The sequence below is a fragment of the Cicer arietinum genome, chromosome 7 (assembly GCF_000331145.2).
Source record: "Cicer arietinum cultivar CDC Frontier isolate Library 1 chromosome 7, Cicar.CDCFrontier_v2.0, whole genome shotgun sequence".
Taxonomy (NCBI): domain Eukaryota; kingdom Viridiplantae; phylum Streptophyta; class Magnoliopsida; order Fabales; family Fabaceae; genus Cicer; species Cicer arietinum.
In genome coordinates this window covers 6,584,310-6,603,357 of record NC_021166.2, presented here as the reverse complement: position 1 = coordinate 6,603,357, position 19,048 = coordinate 6,584,310, and the positions used below count along the sequence as shown (strand labels likewise).

General features: G+C 28.7%; 3 protein-coding genes across 3 annotated transcripts; all 3 read left to right on the top strand.

The window, feature by feature from the left end:
* Positions 1-371: 371 nt before the first annotated feature.
* LOC101504414 (glucan endo-1,3-beta-glucosidase 14) lies at positions 372-4,007 on the top strand. Its single transcript, XM_004508422.4, has 3 exons — positions 372-877; positions 1,675-2,702; positions 3,665-4,007. The coding sequence occupies exons 1-3, from the start codon at positions 817-819 to the stop codon at positions 3,746-3,748; spliced, it is 1,173 nt and encodes a 390-aa protein (XP_004508479.1). The 5' UTR covers positions 372-816; the 3' UTR covers positions 3,749-4,007.
* A 2,959-nt stretch (positions 4,008-6,966) lies between these two features.
* Positions 6,967-7,648, top strand: LOC101504103 (mavicyanin-like). Its single transcript, XM_004508421.4, has 2 exons — positions 6,967-7,150; positions 7,266-7,648. Exons 1-2 carry the CDS (start codon positions 6,967-6,969, stop codon positions 7,646-7,648), a joined length of 567 nt encoding a protein of 188 aa, XP_004508478.1.
* Positions 7,649-11,475: 3,827 nt separating this feature from the next.
* On the top strand, positions 11,476-13,101 carry LOC101503780 (blue copper protein-like). Its single transcript, XM_004508420.4, has 3 exons — positions 11,476-11,753; positions 11,856-12,338; positions 12,426-13,101. The coding sequence occupies exons 1-3, from the start codon at positions 11,570-11,572 to the stop codon at positions 12,842-12,844; spliced, it is 1,086 nt and encodes a 361-aa protein (XP_004508477.1). The 5' UTR covers positions 11,476-11,569; the 3' UTR covers positions 12,845-13,101.
* Positions 13,102-19,048: the final 5,947 nt, after the last annotated feature.

The window sequence follows — 19,048 nt, the reverse complement described above, 5'->3', positions numbered from 1 at the left end:
CATTTTTTAATTATAATTATTTTATGTGTCAATATTTTTTTTATTATGTAAATTCATAATAAAACAGAGGAAATTGAGTTATTCAGTTATAAAAAAATAAAAACTAAAACTAAATTCATAATTAAACTGAAAATCGAAAACATAAAACCAAAAACTATATCTAAGGAGATTAATACATATAATTTTTTGGCGAAATTAATCTTTAATTCGTTAACTTATTTTCTATTTTTATTTTGAATATTTTAATTATTTTGTGTTCTATTTTAATCCTTTAATTATATTTCCGTTAACAAAAATAATTAAAGAGACGATCAAAAACATAAGTTAAGGTTTAGTCATATATTTTTGACAGAACGATGTAAGATATTTTTGTAGAATAAAAAAAGGCAAAACTTTAATGAAAAACAAAAGAAAGAAAGAAAGAAAGAAACAAGAGAAACGCACGAAGACGAACCTAGAATTGAATTGACCAATAAAAAAGGTTGTTGAGTTGAAACCTGTTACTAATTGTTCTTCCGCGTTTTCTCATATACTAACTCAAAATCCTTAAAACCTCGCAAATCTCACTCTAATTTTTCCCTTTATTTTCAAATCCTTTGTTTTGCTTTGTCATAGAGTGAGTGAGTTAGTGAGTGAGTAAATGAGAGTGAGATGTAGTGTTCAACGCTGCACAACAAAAACAAAAAGCGTTTCTTCTTCGTCTTATGGCATGTCCGAGGAACAACAAACTCTGCTATCAAACCGTTTCAATTTTCAATTTTGATACTCTTTTCCACAACCCACTTGCTCACTCTCATCATCAATTCCAATCACATCATGATTCTCCGCTTCTTTGACCCTTTCCTTGTTCTCTTCTTGCTTTTCTTTACTCAATTTGGTACTTTCTTTCTCTATCTTTATAGTATCTCCTTTTTCAGTTTTTTTATCTATGGGGTTTTTTCCCTAGTTATATTCATGCCTATGGTTTTGCTTGATCATGAATCGGTGTTGTATTGAATTTAGAGCATGTTCTTGATCATATTATTGCTTTACACTTTTCTTTGTTTTTGGGTTTCTTTTCATTTTCATATCAAATTAAAGACTGAATTTTCATGCTTTATTAGCTTTTGGGTTAAGATTTTAATTTTCTTTTTCTTGAAAATATTTATATATATTGCTTTCCTTTTATGCTACCATTATGATAACATTCATATTGAGGAGTGTCCTCCCTTAATACCTGTGCCTGATTTCACCTGGGACCACTGTTTGTTGGATTGATATTTTTTTGTCTTAACCCTCTAGGTCCTAGGGAAAAGGAACTCTAGTAATATTGAGTTCCACTAGAAAATAAGTAAAGTCTAGCTAAAGATTGTTCCGGCCAGGGTTTGAATTCGGGTACTTCTGATCGATTTGAGTTCAACCACTTGGTTTTTCTTGGATTGATAGATGATTATTATTCTGGTTCTATTAAATGGTAGTTCTGATTGTGGATGGATTTTCCTTTTGGGGTTTGTAAAAAGGTTATGATTTGTCCTTGTACTTTCCATGTACATGTAAGTACCAATTTTGTTCATCTCACTGAGTGTGATGGAAAAATTTAATGTTAGGCTTGAGATATTGAGCAGTTTCTAGCATGTATTTTTTATCAACTAAATAATTTTAATGAAGCTGTATTCTTCCTTGTTTGGCTTTCAGCGTCGCTGCAAGCATTCACCGGAACCTATGGTATAAATTATGGGAGAATTGCAGATAACATCCCCTCACCTGATGAAGTTGTTACTCTTCTCAGAGCTGCAAAAATAAGGAACGTTAGAATCTACGATGCTGATCACAGTGTCCTCAAGGCCTTTAGTGGAACTGGTCTTGAAATTGTAGTTGGACTTCCCAATGGACAACTGCAAGACATGAGTTCGAACGCAGATCATGCTTTGAATTGGGTGAAAGAGAATGTGCATGCGTTTCTTCCCGAGACACGCATTCGAGGAATTGCTGTGGGCAATGAAGTTTTGGGCGGGTCTAACGATGCTTGGTGGGGCGCTCTTTTGGGTGCTGCGAAAAATATTTATAATGCTACCAAGAAACTTCATCTGGATAAGCTAATTCAGATTTCTACCGCAAACTCATTCGCTGTTTTTTCCAATTCCTACCCTCCATCCAATTGTACATTTAACGAAAATATTGTTCAGTATATGAAGCCGCTATTAGAGTTCTTCGAAGAAATTGGTTCTCCTTTCTGCTTGAATGCGTACCCGTTCTTGGCTTACATCAGTGATCCAGAACATATTGATATAAATTATGCTCTTTTTCAACCAAATAAGGGAATTTATGATCAAAGGTATAAACGGCATTACGATAACATGCTCGATGCTCAGATTGATGCAGCTTATGCTGCTTTGGAGGATGCAGGATTTGACAAAATGGAAGTCATAGTTACCGAGACAGGTTGGGCCTCCGCGGGAGATCAAAACGAGGTTGGAGCAAATGCATCTAATGCAAGGACGTATAATTATAACCTGCGTAAGAGGCTTGCGATGAAGAAAGGAACCCCACATAGGCCTAAAAATGTTGTGAAGGCATACATTTTTGCGATTTTCAATGAGGATTCGAAGCCTGGTCCTACCTCTGAGAGGAATTATGGCCTGTTCAAGGCTGATGGGAGCATATCGTACAATATTGGGTTTCATGGACTTAATGCTGGAGATTCATCTCATTTGTCTCTTAAGGTACCATAAATTCCATTTGATGCTATATTGTTTAATTTTAAGCTCATTTATCAACTTTTAGTCTTTTACTATACTTATAAGAGACTACCATGTTGGAAATTATTTTTCTTATTTCCTAAGTGATAGGACCATAAATGGTTTAGGGAATTCGATGGAAGTTTGTGTTTCTCAAAAGTGCATTTAAAGAAAGGTAAAATGAAAACAACTAAAATCTTAAGAAATTTGACACACAAGTTGGCCTTAACAAAAGATGACTTAGCAATTAAGAATTTGAAAAGTTGTACTACAAAAAATTTATTTTGCTGTATTCTTTCATATTTGTGTTATAATGTCAAAGCTAGAATATCAACTGTAAATCTAATTTATGCTGGATAAGCAAGAATATCTAATTGCTATGATTTCTGTCCTGATCATGCATTAGACAACCATGTAAGGTTTCCATCCAATATCAATATCACTCTTTGTATAAACCTATGGGGAACTCAGAAGATCTTTTTCTTAATAAATTCAACTTGGTCCCATGCATGTATAAGATGTTTTTCATTACTCATAAGGAAAAAGGGAAATTGTTAAAACTTTCCTTTGAGACCAAGTTGAGAGTTATGAATATCAAAGCTTTTTCCCGTGTTCTTCACCTCCAGGAAATTTGTATTCTTATGTTAAAAGGATCATTCTAGAGTTATCAAGTTTAGAGCTTAAGAAATTATGGATATCATCATAAATTAGAAATGCAGCCACCTTTCTAGATTATCTTGGTAGTTTATTAATTGGTGTATATTACTTCAAAGGGAAAATGTGTTGATATTATGAATGTATATTACTTCATATATATTTAATTCAAATTGCTAAGTTTCCACTTACATTATAAAAGTGAAATTAATTGCTCAAATATGAATTTGAAACCATGTTATGTATTCTTCTTATCTGATGTTAACTGGTTCCTATTTGATTTCATTTTGCAGGATATAAATAATCAAGGTATGTCGCGGTCCTACACCATCACCATTATACTATGTCTATCAGCTCTCACACTGATGATTTTCTAGAGTTAGTTTCCTAGGTAAACCAGCTTCTAGCAATGAAGGGGTTTCCCTTGGATTTTCTTGCTCTCAGTATAGATCAAAATTATGCAATTGAATGCCATATTTCATAAAGCAAAATCTGGAAATTTTTGATGTAATTTTCCCATATATTTAGAAAATGCGTAATTATTTCTCCTTATAAAAGCATTTCCCCTTCTTTACTTAGATGACATATGTAGAACTTTTTAATTTTAAATACACTCTAAATTTTCAACACTTTAAATTTAAGTTCATCATTTATACACTATCATTTTGTTTCTGTTGATCAAAACACTTTAACATAGAAGCACACAATGAACCCCCAGAAAAGGTATTTCACTAAAATTAAGACTCCCAGAAGGGAGAATCTGGTTGTTTGTCAAGATTTGAGGGGGGGTGGTTGAGCAACGGCCAGGTTTGAATCAGCTTTTATTTTGTAACTCAACTTGAGTGTCACTTTAAAAAAAATGGGAGTAAAATTTTAGTTCTAGGAACTTTCTTAAAAAAAATTAAAGAAAAAATTATTATTAATTAAATTAATTTACTCCCAACTGTCTCAAACGAATTGAATTTTGTCTCTTGAGATTTACGAGACCGATCTCATGGATCATTCCCAAGACTTAAAATATCCAAGTCAATAAGATTAGGAATTCAATTTTCCTTGATTTGTACATTGTCCTGACTTATGGAGAATCCATCTAGCTAATTCTTGAGCTACCTTTTTCTTCCCTTAAAAAAGTACATATCACAAGTAGAATTTGGAGTTAACAAGGGCTTACACAAGGGAACAATAAGGCTTTTTGTTGTACACTTGTTATTGGCTCAATGGAAGGAAAGTTGGCTTTTGTACCCCCTCAATTAATTCTATACCCCCTCATTTAAAAATTTTATTTTTAAATGTCCAAACTACCCTTGATAAAACTATAAAAATTTAAAAGAATTTTTTTTACCGGAAATTTCTGGTAGTTACAAATGAAAGAATGTTGTTTACCGGAAATTACAGACTGAATGAAATTTCCGGTAGTTATAAATGAATATCGAAAATTTCATTTTTGAAATTTTCGGTAATTATAAATGAATACCGGAAATTTCATTTTTGAAATTTCCGGGAGTACCGCCCGGAAATTTGAAATTTCCGGTATTGATTTATAACTACAAGAGGAAAATTTCATTCCTCATTGAAATTTCCCCACGATGTCATCATGGATTAGGCTTACAAATTTTTTTTCTTCTCATTTTTACAATTACAAAATTGTTTATTAGTAAAACAAAAATAATTATAATATTTTAAAATATCAAATATTATTTATAAATTAATTAACAAAATAAATTATATTAATAATTAATAATAAAAGTAATAATAATAATAAAGTAAAGTAAATTATATTATTAAAACTTTATATATTTTTTAAATATTTTTATTATTATTTTTTAATTATATTAACAATATTTTATTAATTTTTTTATTAGATCGGAATAAAAATAGGAGAGAGTTGTTAATAAAATAAGTTGTTATTTTATAAAATATTCGCAATAAAAATAGGAGTGAGTTGTTAAGAAAATATGTTGTTATTTTATGTGTAAAATGTTAGGGACACGTTTTGTATGTGACACATTTAATCAAACAACTTGTTATATTATAATAACTTTTTTTATAAATAAAAATAATAATAATGATAACTGCTAGAAATTTCATTATTTCTCAAATTTCTTTTACAGCTACCGGAAATTTCATTCGTTCTAAAATTTTCGGTAAAAAAATTCATTCATTTATAACTACTGGAAATTTCATTTATCTTAAAATTTCTGATAAACAATGTTTTTCATTTATAACTACCGAAAATTTCATTTATGAAATGAAATTTCCGGTAAAAAACAATCATTTATAATTACCGGAAATTTCATTTATAACTGCCGGAAATTTCATTCATTCTAAAATTTCCGGTAAAAAAAAATTCTTTTAAATTTTTACAGTTTTAATAAGGGTAGTTTAAACATTTTAAACATAAATTTTTTAAATGAGGGGTATAAGATAATTTGAGGGAGTACAGGAGCCAACTATCCAATGGAAGACCTAAACTAAAGACTATATGAAATAGATCCAAACTTAACTCTTTTACTCCCACATCTTGCTTTGTCTCTTGAATTGGAATTCATATCAAAGAACTACTAAGTATCTTGAATGAGTTTTATGGCATCCTATTGCATTAAATTTAGACCGAGGCAAATTGAATCTAAAGTTTAGTGTCTATATGCGCTTAAGAATGTACAATCATCTTCTTCATTATTATCATATTTGTTGCAACATCCTCACCCCCAATCTAAACTTCTTTAGGTTCCATTGATGACTACAACTTTGAATTAAATGAAAGATTAGCTTCAAGAGATAAATATCATTATTCCTTCTTATTTCAAGCGATATCATAATTAAATTCATTCAACTATAATATAAGATAAATATTCTTGACATGAAAATATCCCGTTTGTACAATATGATTCAAACACGTTGAACAAATAATATTATTTAGGCTATTTTGACTTTGAGCTTGTTACATAATAAAATAACAATGCACAAAAATATTGAAGCAGTTTTTTTATCCGCAAAACTTTCAACTAAAGACTAATTAATCACTATTGGAGTATGTGGATGTTGTTGCTTAATCTTCGTTGGATAATTTATTAGACACATAAGGTGGATAATCTTCTCTTATATAGATTTTCTCTTTATATAAGAGGTATAGATCAAACTTCTGACCACTTGCTTAAGGTGTTTGAGTCCCTTACCACTCAAATATATTTAATTTGAGAGTCTCCTACAAATCATATCACATTGTATATAAGAATAAGAAAATTGTCGTTCTATTTTCTTCAAATACAAGTAGTTAAGGGAATGATTAAAGTTGGGGTGCATAGACACAAGTGTAATTATTTTAGAGGCATGTTAATATTGGACCATTTCCATCCGTTGACATTCTCTGCAGGCAGGATGCAATAACTTCTTTACTAGAAAATAGTATCAGTCAATCGTCACCAAGTGATGAGAATTGATATAAAATCTTTTATTAACAATGTTTATTTTGGGTTAGCCACTAGCACGTACTCTTTTTATATATGCAACAATCAACACAAAAGGCTGAAATTAGCCTTACTCTTCAAATACACATAGAGACACAGAATTAAAGAGCCACCAAACAGATCAAAACATGGCTCAAATAAAAAGTGTGACAATTCTCATTGTAATCATTGTGGTTACAATACAAACCTCAGAAGCTGAAGATTACAAGGTAGGAGGAGATTTCATAGGTTGGACTAGTTTTCCTCCAGGTGGTTCTTCTTTCTATTCCAAATGGGCTGCAAATTTTACATTCAAGTTAAACGACAATCTAGGTAGTTAATCACAAATTATTCATTTTTTAAATAATAGTATCATAGTACTCTAACATTATTCTCATACTATACTATAAGTTATTTGTATAATTAGTACCCTGCTTTTGTATTGTAGTGTTCAAGTTCGAATCTGGAAGCCACAGTGTGGTTATAGTTAACAAGTCTAACTATGAAAAGTGTAACATGAATGACAATACCCAAATCTTTAACAAAGGACCAACCAAAATAAACCTTGATCGCATTGGGGATTTCTACTTTACATGCACCTTATCAGGACATTGTACTAGTGGACAAAAGCTAAGGATTAAAGTCACAGATACAACCTCTTCTTCTGTAACAGGGAAAGCTCCAGCTGAAGCTCCATCATCCTTAACTGGAACAGGTGTTAGTGTTACTACTCCTCCACCACAGAGCTCAGCCATACCTATGCTTGCAACCTTCTCTCTTCTTTTCATTACTATTTGCCTTCAAGTTTTTGTCTCCATTTTAAGCTTCTGAAATTCAGATGAGAGTTTCCCACATGTGTCATTAGCAGAATATGTTTCTTAAACCAAATAGATTAGATAGTATTATACAGTAAACTTACAATAATATCCTTCTGTAGAGATGGAGTCTGCATTATGGGCTAATTCTAATTCAGTTTTTTAATATATAAAGTATTTTAGGTGTAAAATGGAACATCTGAACATGTCATGTTCACATGTACACGTTATTTTGACTTTGAGTTTGCTATAACTTACAAATTGACAGCAAATTACTTTATAATAACATTGCTAAGAAAATCAAGTAAAAAAATGCTAACAGTATGGATGCATGTGAGTATGGTCTAAGTGTGTCACTAGAAATAATTTTAGTATAGTTGGATGTAAGTGGAAATAATTAAGTTTTAATCACCTGATTAAAAAGGAAGTCAACATCTTGCTACTTGAAAACTTTATTAATTTGGTGGCATAGGCAAACCTCATTATCGTACTAATTGGACTTCATCAAGACATGCTGAAAGTAAAACGCAGCGCATCATGACTATTATAAGTCATTTTAAATCAATACAATTATGTTACACTTGAGGAAAAAAAATGACACTAGAATTACACGACATGCTTTGCTCTTCTTAATTTGCATTAAAAAAGTAAAATAAAAAAGAGGACAGAGAATTTTAATAAATGTGAAAAGAAACTTATATAATTATCTAGTCTCAAATATAAGTAAAAGAATGAATAAAAGAAATTGTTATATTTTATAGTAATTTTCTTTGACCATTCTTTTATTTACTATTATGAAACGAAATATAAGTAAAATGGTAAGTGAAAAGTATATGTATACAGTATATATAACTTTTTAGTTATTATTTGTATTTATATTTTGTTTTGGAAATAGTATATTTGAGATTGGATAAAGCATATTAGATTAAGAGATTGTTTGTTCGAACGACCATGTTTTGCTTCTCTTCTCTTAAAAGAATAAGTCATGCTACAGCTTTTAAGAAAGCTATTGTAAAAGGAGTTTATTATTATTAAACAATACTACTAATAAATAATAATTAAAAAAAAGTAGCTCTTAGAGTTTTTGGATAACTTAAACAGAGTTTTTTAAGTCGACTTTAGCTGGAATTTGCAATCCCCTTTTCTTTTAGTTTTTAACAATTGTGTTTTTTAGTAGACAGAGTAGTAAATGTTATTTGACATTTAGGCGCATATAATTGAGAGGTTTTTATTTTTAATCCAATATATAATGTTCAACTAGAATTTTATTTTATTCATTGCTTTTACATATATTGTCATTTTGTACCCCATTTATTTATTTTTGAACTTAAAAATTATTCTCCTATTTTAATTTTTTTCATGGTGATTCTATTATGGATCAACTTTTATAGGTAGTCCTCAATAGACTATATTGGTTGAGCATCGACCCTTTCATCTCTCTACCAATCTTTTGTCACTTTACCTCCCCCTTGTTTGAACACCATCCTCAGTGAGGAAAAAGCCTTTGATGTCTAGGCTGAACACCATCGTCATCTTATGAACCAGCCACATTTGGCTGCTTCTTGGACTTCTTAGAGATCAAAGAGTCTCCTAAGAAAACACATAATGCTAATATCTAAACATGATTTTAAATCTTGAAAGATATGATGGACAAAAGATGATATGTAATCAGAAAGATGGTCAATTCTTGCATGCCATAATTTGCATTTTTCTTTATCTAAAGAATTGGAATATAAAGTAGCACTTATATAGTTTATATGACTACTAATAGAATTACACTCAGGTATAGTGCCAACAGTAGAAGAATGATGTTAACCATGAATTCACGAATGTAAAGGACATTGATAAGTTGGATTGTGAGACTCAGATTTACACACCATATTGCATAAGCCTTAACATGAGTTTTATTTGGGATAGTAACCAAAGTTTTAGATTAAAGAGGTGTCTCAATGTAAAATATATTCAAATCAATTAACATATGTGAAGTAACACTTAAATCCACTTTCTAAGAATTATTAAATAACGTATCAGAATTTGGAGTTGAACAATTTAGAAATCAATTATTAAAGAAAGAGGAATTCATATATTAACTTCAATGAATAGTAACTTCAATTATTAAAGAAAAAGGAATTCATATATTAAAGAAAGAGGAATTCATATATTCAGATACATGTATACACCAAATATTTCAATTTTATTGTATTTATATGTTATGTCACTGTTGTAAGAATTTTATTGATTTATGTTATTAATCTAAATATTGTGAATTTAGTTATAAATTTATCTTCTTCGGTTTTAGTAATTTTGAATTATATTATTTTCAATCGACGTATTTTTTATCCATTGAATATATTTTTTAATATATCTATATAAAAAAAAATTCCTAATAAAAACTCAAGGTACTTTCCCTTGTGGATCGTACCACCAGAAGACCTTTACATGAATTTGGTTCTCCTAATTTTGATATTCGTAACTTCAGTGTATTTAAAAAATAAATTGTTGAATAAAACAAATTAATAAAAGTTAGTTGAATGAAAGTAAAAGATAGAAATAAAATCACTAAAAATGTAGAGAAATTAAAAATAAAGAAAAGATATTTGTATTAGACCACTCATCCAACAAAATCTACCTTCTCGAAGTTGACTCAAATTTCCACATGAGAATTTGAGAACACTTGCATTTTGAATTTTTCCACTCAACATGTTCGGGATTCTTTCTCATGAAAAGGATCTAAAATGAAATACTTTCCTTTTGATTTTTTGTTCTCACCACTTAAATAAGTCTTTTAATTAAAATAATACAATAACTAGTTATTTTAAATATGAAATATGTACATTAATAGTAAAGTTTTTTCTTTCTGGTCAACAATAGTAAAGTTAATTGATATAAAAAATAAAAAATAAAAAAAGAGAGATATGGTTGTAAGAGTCCGGCAACCGTTTTAAAAAATAACGTAAGGATTTCATCATTTTTAATGAATAATAATATAATAATTTGAAAAGCAAATAAAGTAAAGAACGTGTAAAAAGCTTCAATGATTGACTCCATCGATGTCCATGGCTCGTGTAAAAACAAAGGAGTTGGAGACTTGCAAACGCTACAAGTCAAATTGATTTGTTGAGTTTCATCTATTTTCTTTGGTCTCATCTCACGCGGCTATCTATTTTATTTTATCCATCTATCTATATTCTTCAAAGTCTCAATTCTCGGCAGCCTCAACACTAATTTTGTTCACCTAACAAATTAGTAGTGAAATTACACACAAACTCCACCGCCCTCAAATTATTCTTAAATGAATAAATTATCAATATTTTACTTTCACAATAACTAAATTATTGAGATTATAAATATTTAAATTCATTTTATTTTTAAAATATTACTCAAATATATTATTCTATTAAATTTCGTGTACTTACTTAATCAATTGTTATTATTAGTTTGGTCCTTAATCAACAAAGTTTAACAAAAGAACAGATATCAATACTCTTTATAAAGATATTTTTAAAATATATTTGAAAGTGTCTGGAATATAAACAAATTTAATAATATATCTTAATTAAATCTTCGAAAAAAGTGTTTTAAACATAGCTAAAAAATTATTATTATTAATATTTTAATCAATTATTAATAATTAATATCATTTACTAAAACGAGATGTTCCCTTACTATCGTTTTTCACAAAGGCGTGTTCTAGTTCTAGTAACTATATTTTATATTCTAAATAATACTCTTTTTGAAAAGTAGTACGTCCATAATATTCGGATACATGAAATTTAGGCTCCGTATAAACGCCAACGACTCTTAAGTCTTAGCCTTTTTTCCTATAAATACCAACAAAACACATTACCCTTTACTTAACTTGTTCCAATTTATAGAACAAAACACAAAGCATATCCTACAAAACAGGGGCGATCCAAGTTCAAAAGAACACACAACAATGGCAAGGAACCTAAATGTTGTTATTTTTATGGTACTTACAGTAGCCAACCTTCTCGATGGATCAGTAGCACAAACAAAACACGTGGTTGGTGATGCAACAGGCTGGACCATCCCATCCAACGGTGCTTCATTCTATGTCAACTGGGCTTCCAACAAAACCTTCACCGTTGGTGACACTCTCGGTAACAAATAAAAATCTAGATCCGATACATAAATTTTTGTTTTAGATTTCATAACTAACATGTCTTTAATTAATTTAAATTTAAATTGAATGAACCGTGCAGTGTTCAATTTTGCAAATGGACAACACGATGTGGCGAAGGTAACAAAATCAGATTCGGACAGTTGCAATGGAGCAAAAACAATTTCATTGTTAACAAACGGTCCAGCTAGTGTGACACTAAAAGAAACAGGACAACAATATTTCATTTGTACATTTGGTACTCACTGTTCACTTGGTCAGAAATTGTCAATTAACGTTGTTAAAAAAGCTTCTACTACTTCACCACCTGTTTCTGCTCCTCAACCAAGTGCTTCCTCTTCTCCACCAAAGTCAAGTCCTGTTCCAGCACCATCAAAAGCACCAGCACTAGCACCAACACAAACACCAACAGCGACACCAGCACCAGCACCTTCTCCAGCTGATGTTAGTGGAGGCGTTAATTATACAGTTGGTGATATCAATGGTTGGACAATTCCTGCTAACGGTGCTTCTGCTTATACAACTTGGGCTTCTGGCAAGTCTTTCAAAGTTGGAGACGTCCTAGGTAACTCATTTTACAACATTTAAAATAGTTAAGGCAATAATCTAGATTTAATTTGGTTAATAGTTAATAGAATACCCCTGTATGCAGTTTTCAATTTCGCATTCACTACACACAACGTAGAAGAGGTGACAAAGGCAAAGTACGATTCTTGCAACTCAGCTTCACCTATTGCAACATTCAGCAAGCCACCAGTAAGGATCACTCTCAACAAAACTGGTACTCATTATTTCATATGTGGTTTCTCGGGACACTGCTCCGCTGGTCAAAAGCTTTCAATCAACGTTGGTGCTAAAACTATCAGCCCTGCCACATCACCTTCTCCAACCGCCGCATCGCCTTCACCCTCCGCCGATTCTCCATCGTCGTCTTCTTCAACCGTCAATCCTTCTTCTCAGTCTCCAAACACTGCCGTCAGTCCACCTCCTCAGAACTCGGCTGCTGTGTCCGTTCGAGTTGCGGGATTATTTCTCACCGTTCTCTCAATTGCTGCTGCATTTTTCTGTTAGAGAAATGAGATCCTGGTTAGGACTATGGATTATTTGTTCTTCATTTCTATGCGTCATTCTTTTTTTTTTTTTTTGTCATTGTGTGAGGGGACATTTTATTTTACAATAATGTGTTATTAGCCTTATGCTAATTTCATTTCATACCTACCACAGTTTTGGACCTTTGGTTTCAATTTTTCCCCTTTTTTGATGAGTAACATAGATGGTATAAGGCTGTGTTAGTTTGCTATAAATAAATAATTATTTTTTAAAATAAATGTCTAGTTTTTATTTATTTATTTTATAATATTGGTAAGTATTGCTGATTTTGGTTTCTAAAAAGTTATCACTATAAAATTGAATAACCAAAAATACATTCAAAAATTAAATTAATTAACCAAAAATATACTTAAAGATCAAAAGAATTATTAAAAACACATTTAGATATATTTTTATAATTTTGATATTTTCAAAAATTATTATGACAAAAAATAGTTGAATCCTAAATCGATCAACATTGTATTCGGTTCAAATATTTAAGGAATAGGATGACAGATTATTTTAGTTCAAACTGTTTAATCAAAATTTAAAATCACTTAAGCACCATCTATTTATCCTAAATTTAATTAAAAAGTCATAATTCAAAATTCTCATATGGTTGGATTCTAGATTTTAGAAAAGATGGTTGTATATTTTTGAGAAGAAGAAGAGGAAGAAATTATTGGTGGGTTGAATGAATTTTTAATACACAATATGGCAACCACGTGTTGTGTGGGTCGAGGAGAAAATGTGTCCTTTTGGGTTTGAATTAGGACGATGGTTGATAACTAACCTCTTTGAAATTTGAAAATACTAATATTAATTTGATTGAAGAATAGTATTGTGTTAAAGTAAGTGGTGACATTTGGAAGTCACTTGCTCTACTTTTCATTCCAGTTCGTTGTGGTCACGAGATTCAACATGTAGCTAAAGTAATACTAATCCACTTTTGATATCTTGCGGCCCTTGAAAATCACTAGAATATATGTCATTGTGCATTTGTGATCTGGAAAGATCATTTCCTCTCACTTTCAAACAAAGTACATTTTTAACTAAATTATTAAGCTTATAATTAATTTTTTTTTCTTTTCTCAATACAATTATAATCATTTAATTATACTATAAAGAGAAAATTTTAACAGTTTTTTTTATTTAAGTACTGTTCCGAAATGGAATTTAAATAAAAAATGTAGTTGAAAAATTAATGTATATGATTTTAATTTTAAATCAAATATATTAATTGTTTTATATTACTTTTGTTTCCAAAAAATCATTTTTTATTACAAAATATCTATGTGTAATCTTTATAGAGACAAAATACCAAGTTTAAAATTTAGATATTTGTGAGCGTTCTTATTCAGACATCTCATATTTTTATTGCGGGCATATATTTTCTTTACAAAAATTTTATGACCTAATGAAAGTTGATTCACTTAATTGAGATCAATCTTAAGTTCGTGGGTTGTCTTAGCCTTGAGCCATTGGCATTATAGCAGTTTTTTTTTTTTTTTGGTCTTATTGTAGTATTTTTAATGGTGACTAAACCTCGTGCACTTCTTGTCCACTTCATTAATAAGTAGTTATTTCCTTAAAAATGCTTGCAATTGCATTTTAATTTAATATATATATTTATCATTTCGAAACAACAGTAATAATCAGATTTAATATATTTTTCTATTTATTTTGTAAACAAATGTTAGAAATTAATAAATTATGTTAATTTTCGGATTTGAACTCAGGATCTCCTTCTTAATATGTTTTGATGTAATTATCTCTCAATTATTAATATTATTCAACTTACAAATTTTCATTTATTTTTTATCAATAGTTTAAATCAAGATTCATAACACTTTCTAAGCTACTCACCAGTAATCAAATGTTAGAGATCATTTACCCCTTCTTGATTTTTTCTTAATATTAACAAAATAATTCTTTTCTAAATTAAACTTCCCTTATGTTTTAATACAACATTAGATATTTTATGCAAAACTTACCCAAATCGTTACGATATGCGATTCTGCATCACTCTCAAATATATTACATTCTAGTAGACATGTATGTCAATAGTTAACACTCAATAGTTAATAATGTTATTTTTGTAAAATTGTTGTTTTTTATTTATTTGTAAAGTATATAACGTATGAAACACTTAAAGTGATAGTATATAGTTGATATGAGACTAAGGAGTGTTTAATATCTAAGTTATAATTTGGAAAAGTTGATTTTTTTTTTTCATGTTCTAAAGGATCAAAAGTTGAAAAGAAAACACAAGAAAATATCAAAAGCCAAAAAAGACATCACATTAAATGCTTACACCGCCCAAAAATAAGTTTTGAATCATACATTAGAATTACTCCTACAAATGAATGTGCTTATATTTTTTTCGTCAACGGTTTATTTATTTTGTATGTTGTTCATATATACATATAGGTCAAAATGAAGCAGCTACTAGTTGAATTTTTGTGAGTTTGTTTTTGTGAATTTTTGTGGAACATGTTCTCTCTTCTTTTATTTTTTGGGTCAATAATTCAAAGCAACTAAAAATATTCATTGATCAATGCAGCGTATTACCAACTTACTCGGTTTTATGAATGGAGTGATTCACCCTTTGGCATTTTATTATAAATTGGCATGACTTAATTAGTTCAATTATAGTCTTTAATTAACTGTCGAGAATCACTTTATAACTTAGAAATACTCAAAAAATTATCAAGTTGTGTACAAGCATGTGGTTTATGTAAGTGATAAGAGATGTGATTGCCTTAAGTAATTATAGTTAGGGTTGGAATTCTGACTCTTGTGTATAAATAATACTAGTGTAGGAACTCCAGCTGTGCAGGGGTTGTATTTATCATCTTAAGATATAGTTTAATTTTATTAATGACAATATAAAAAAAATTATAAAATCAACACATCACACTAATTCATAATTGTGATTATAAAAATATTTATAATTAAAATTAAATATTTTAATAATTTAATAGTTATAATTGTTTGACAAATTAAAAAGTATATACGTTAACGATATATATAAATTAAATTTTGTAAGATCATCTTTTTAAAAAAATTCTATAATAAGTATAATTAAAAAATGATTACATTTTAGTTTATAAAAAATAATGATAGCTCAGATAATTACCAAACATGGAACACTAAAAATAAACAAAATATAAACTAATTTTCATGTCTTTTTAGGAAGTTAACTTTTTGTCATTAAAAACCAAACAATTAAATTTTTATACTAGGACATTTTCATTGATTATTTGTAGGCATAATTGCTTTTGTAATCTTTTAACTTAATTTCATATAACATTTTAGTTTTTTATCTTTTTTTTCTTTTCGATTTAGTTCTTTATTTAATTTTAAGTAAACAATTTGATCTTTTATTTTTTAAAATGTTAACAATATTATCCTTTTCTTACAAAAATTCATCAAAATTTCAAACAAAACTCATAAAATTAATTATTATCTATAATGCAAATTTCATCAAATTTATAACTCAAATCTTCAAATAAACTCATTTTTCGAATTTTTGTAATAAAATTAAATATACGACCAAATCGAAAAGAAAAAAAAAAGATAAAAGACTAAAGTATTATCTGAAATTAAGTTAAAGAAATGCAAGAGATATTGTGTCTTATTTGTATTACTACTATAAACAACAGGGTCGTCCTTGAGATTTTGAGTGTCTTATACGAGTGATGAGTTTGATGTCCATGCACATATTGTAGATAGTCTTCAACGTATAAGTGAAATATTACAAAGAATCTACGCATTGAAAAATTTCATATCAAACTAAAACCAAACAAAGTTGAACTATAGCAAAATTAGTTAAGCATGTATATATTCACCCAAACATACGCATGACATTCAATTTTAACGATTTCAATTTAAAAAACTACTCTCAATAGATGATCCAGTAATAGAAATAAAAATATAAATTGTTTGCTTTTAAGCTTCACATTTATATTTTTATTTCAATACAATTGATTCTTTCATTTAATGAATATTATTGATGTAATACTAAATTTTGAATTTGAAAAAATTTTAATATTTTTTTTAATAGAAGACAATAAAACAAAACAAAAATATGCAATAATTATATATCTAAAAGTTAGAAATAGTACATAAATTTTAAATTTTAAAACTTTCACGTCTGATTTGAACTCACAATGATGCGGTAGTAAAAGATAAAATTTTGTTTTAACAAAAAAATGATAAAAATTTGAATTATAATATAAATAATAAACCATATTATCTTTTGACCGATTTGTTTTTTTATTACCTTGTACATCATTTTGCATGTTATACTTAATACTTGATTAATTATTATAATGAGACTTGTTTTTCTTTTAAGAAACATATGGTTGTTACGAATCCTTGAGAGTACCCATGTTGGCAATATGAACTTGGAATTATCCTAGATAATTTGTAAATTTATTATTAGGTGTTTTGTTAAACTTGCAATTGTTTATAATAATAGATGTAATGATTTAATATAATTTTTTTTCTATTTTAATTTCTTAAATTATAAATATCAAACACTTTGGTCCATCAATTTTTTTTAGTTTCATTTTAATATTTTAAGTAACAAATATTTTTACCTAATTGGTGTCAAATAATTTTTTGTCTTAGAAGAAGAGTTATTTGAAGAGTACAATATTTTGTTGGCTAACATACGGTCAAAGAATTTTTGTCTTGAAACTTAAATTATCAATGACATTATTTGGTTAAAAAAGCTTATCATGTATTCATACAAGATAAGAGTCTCAATCTTTTGTCTCTTTTTTGTGTACCTTTGAATAAATTGGTTCCTTTGAAGTTATCTTTGTTAGCAAGACGATTGTTCTATGATAATCTACTAAGGATAATGGATAACTTGATCTGGAGAGGAATTACAAATTTGAATTATCAATTGTGTCTAAGTGGTTGTGATTATACGAAAACAACTCAACATTTATTCTTTGAGTGTTTTGTTTTTACAATGATTTTATTGCAAGTTTTACTATGGTTGAAAGTTCTCTTATGTCTAATAATCATTTGACACTTACATTTCTATTTAGAAATAGATGAGTAATTTGGTTTTCCATCAATAGGAAGTAAGGGAGTTTTATTCTAATATGGTTAAATTATTATCTTGATCGTTTATTATAGGACTTTACTAGGGTGGGAATCACCTTAAATAAGTTATTGTCTTGATTGTTTATTAGAGGTCTTTAATTCATCACCTCACTTATCAAGTCAATTTATTAGGGTAGGAACCAAACATCAAGGTTGGTCCAAGGGAATGAGGCAAGTGAGAGAGTCACATTGGACCTCAAATATTTTAAGACTCAAATTTATAACATTGATTTAATTAATATTATTAATTAACTTTTTTTAGAATTAAATCTTTTAATCTTTATAGTATAAGTTTCACTCTCTAATTTTAGTACTAATTAATTTAATAAAAAATTACCCAATCATGTATATGTTGTATAATATAGTATTTGTCGAAAAAGAAAATTTTCATTTTATAAAAGTAATTAAACTTAAAAAGCGTCTAATTTTATTGTTATTAATTTTTAAATAATTTTATATTGATTAGACCGGCCCAGTCGAACATTGTTTACGTCCCTATCATAGAGGACTTTGTTTGTAATTTTTTGCTACTTGACATGTCTTATGCATTATGCAATGAATAGTTGTTAATATATATACTTTTCCTTTCATATTTTGGAAAAAACAAAAAAAACAATTGAAATGCCAATATAGTATAGCTCGAATAGCCACTTTCATGACTAGTTCCCAATTTTTTTTATCATGGTCGCATTGTATTTATGGATGACAATGGATAGAGTTTGGCTAGAGTATCACAGCCACTTACATATCCTCATACTTGCAGTTTAAAAAACTATTTATATATATACTCGTATCCTCTTATATATCAATTTTAATACACGTATTCTTACCCTCTTTAGATACCTAAGTGCTTATATCATATTCATTACACATGCTTTAACTAAAATAGATCGATAAATAAATGTTATTGTTGTGATTAAATTTAAAAAGTATCCTGATATCTTAAATCCAATCATAAAGTATAATAAATCAAAATATTTTCTAACTCAAAATATTTAATATGAACACTCGGACACATTCAAATATTCATAATAATACTTTATAAAGTTACAAGTACTACGATAA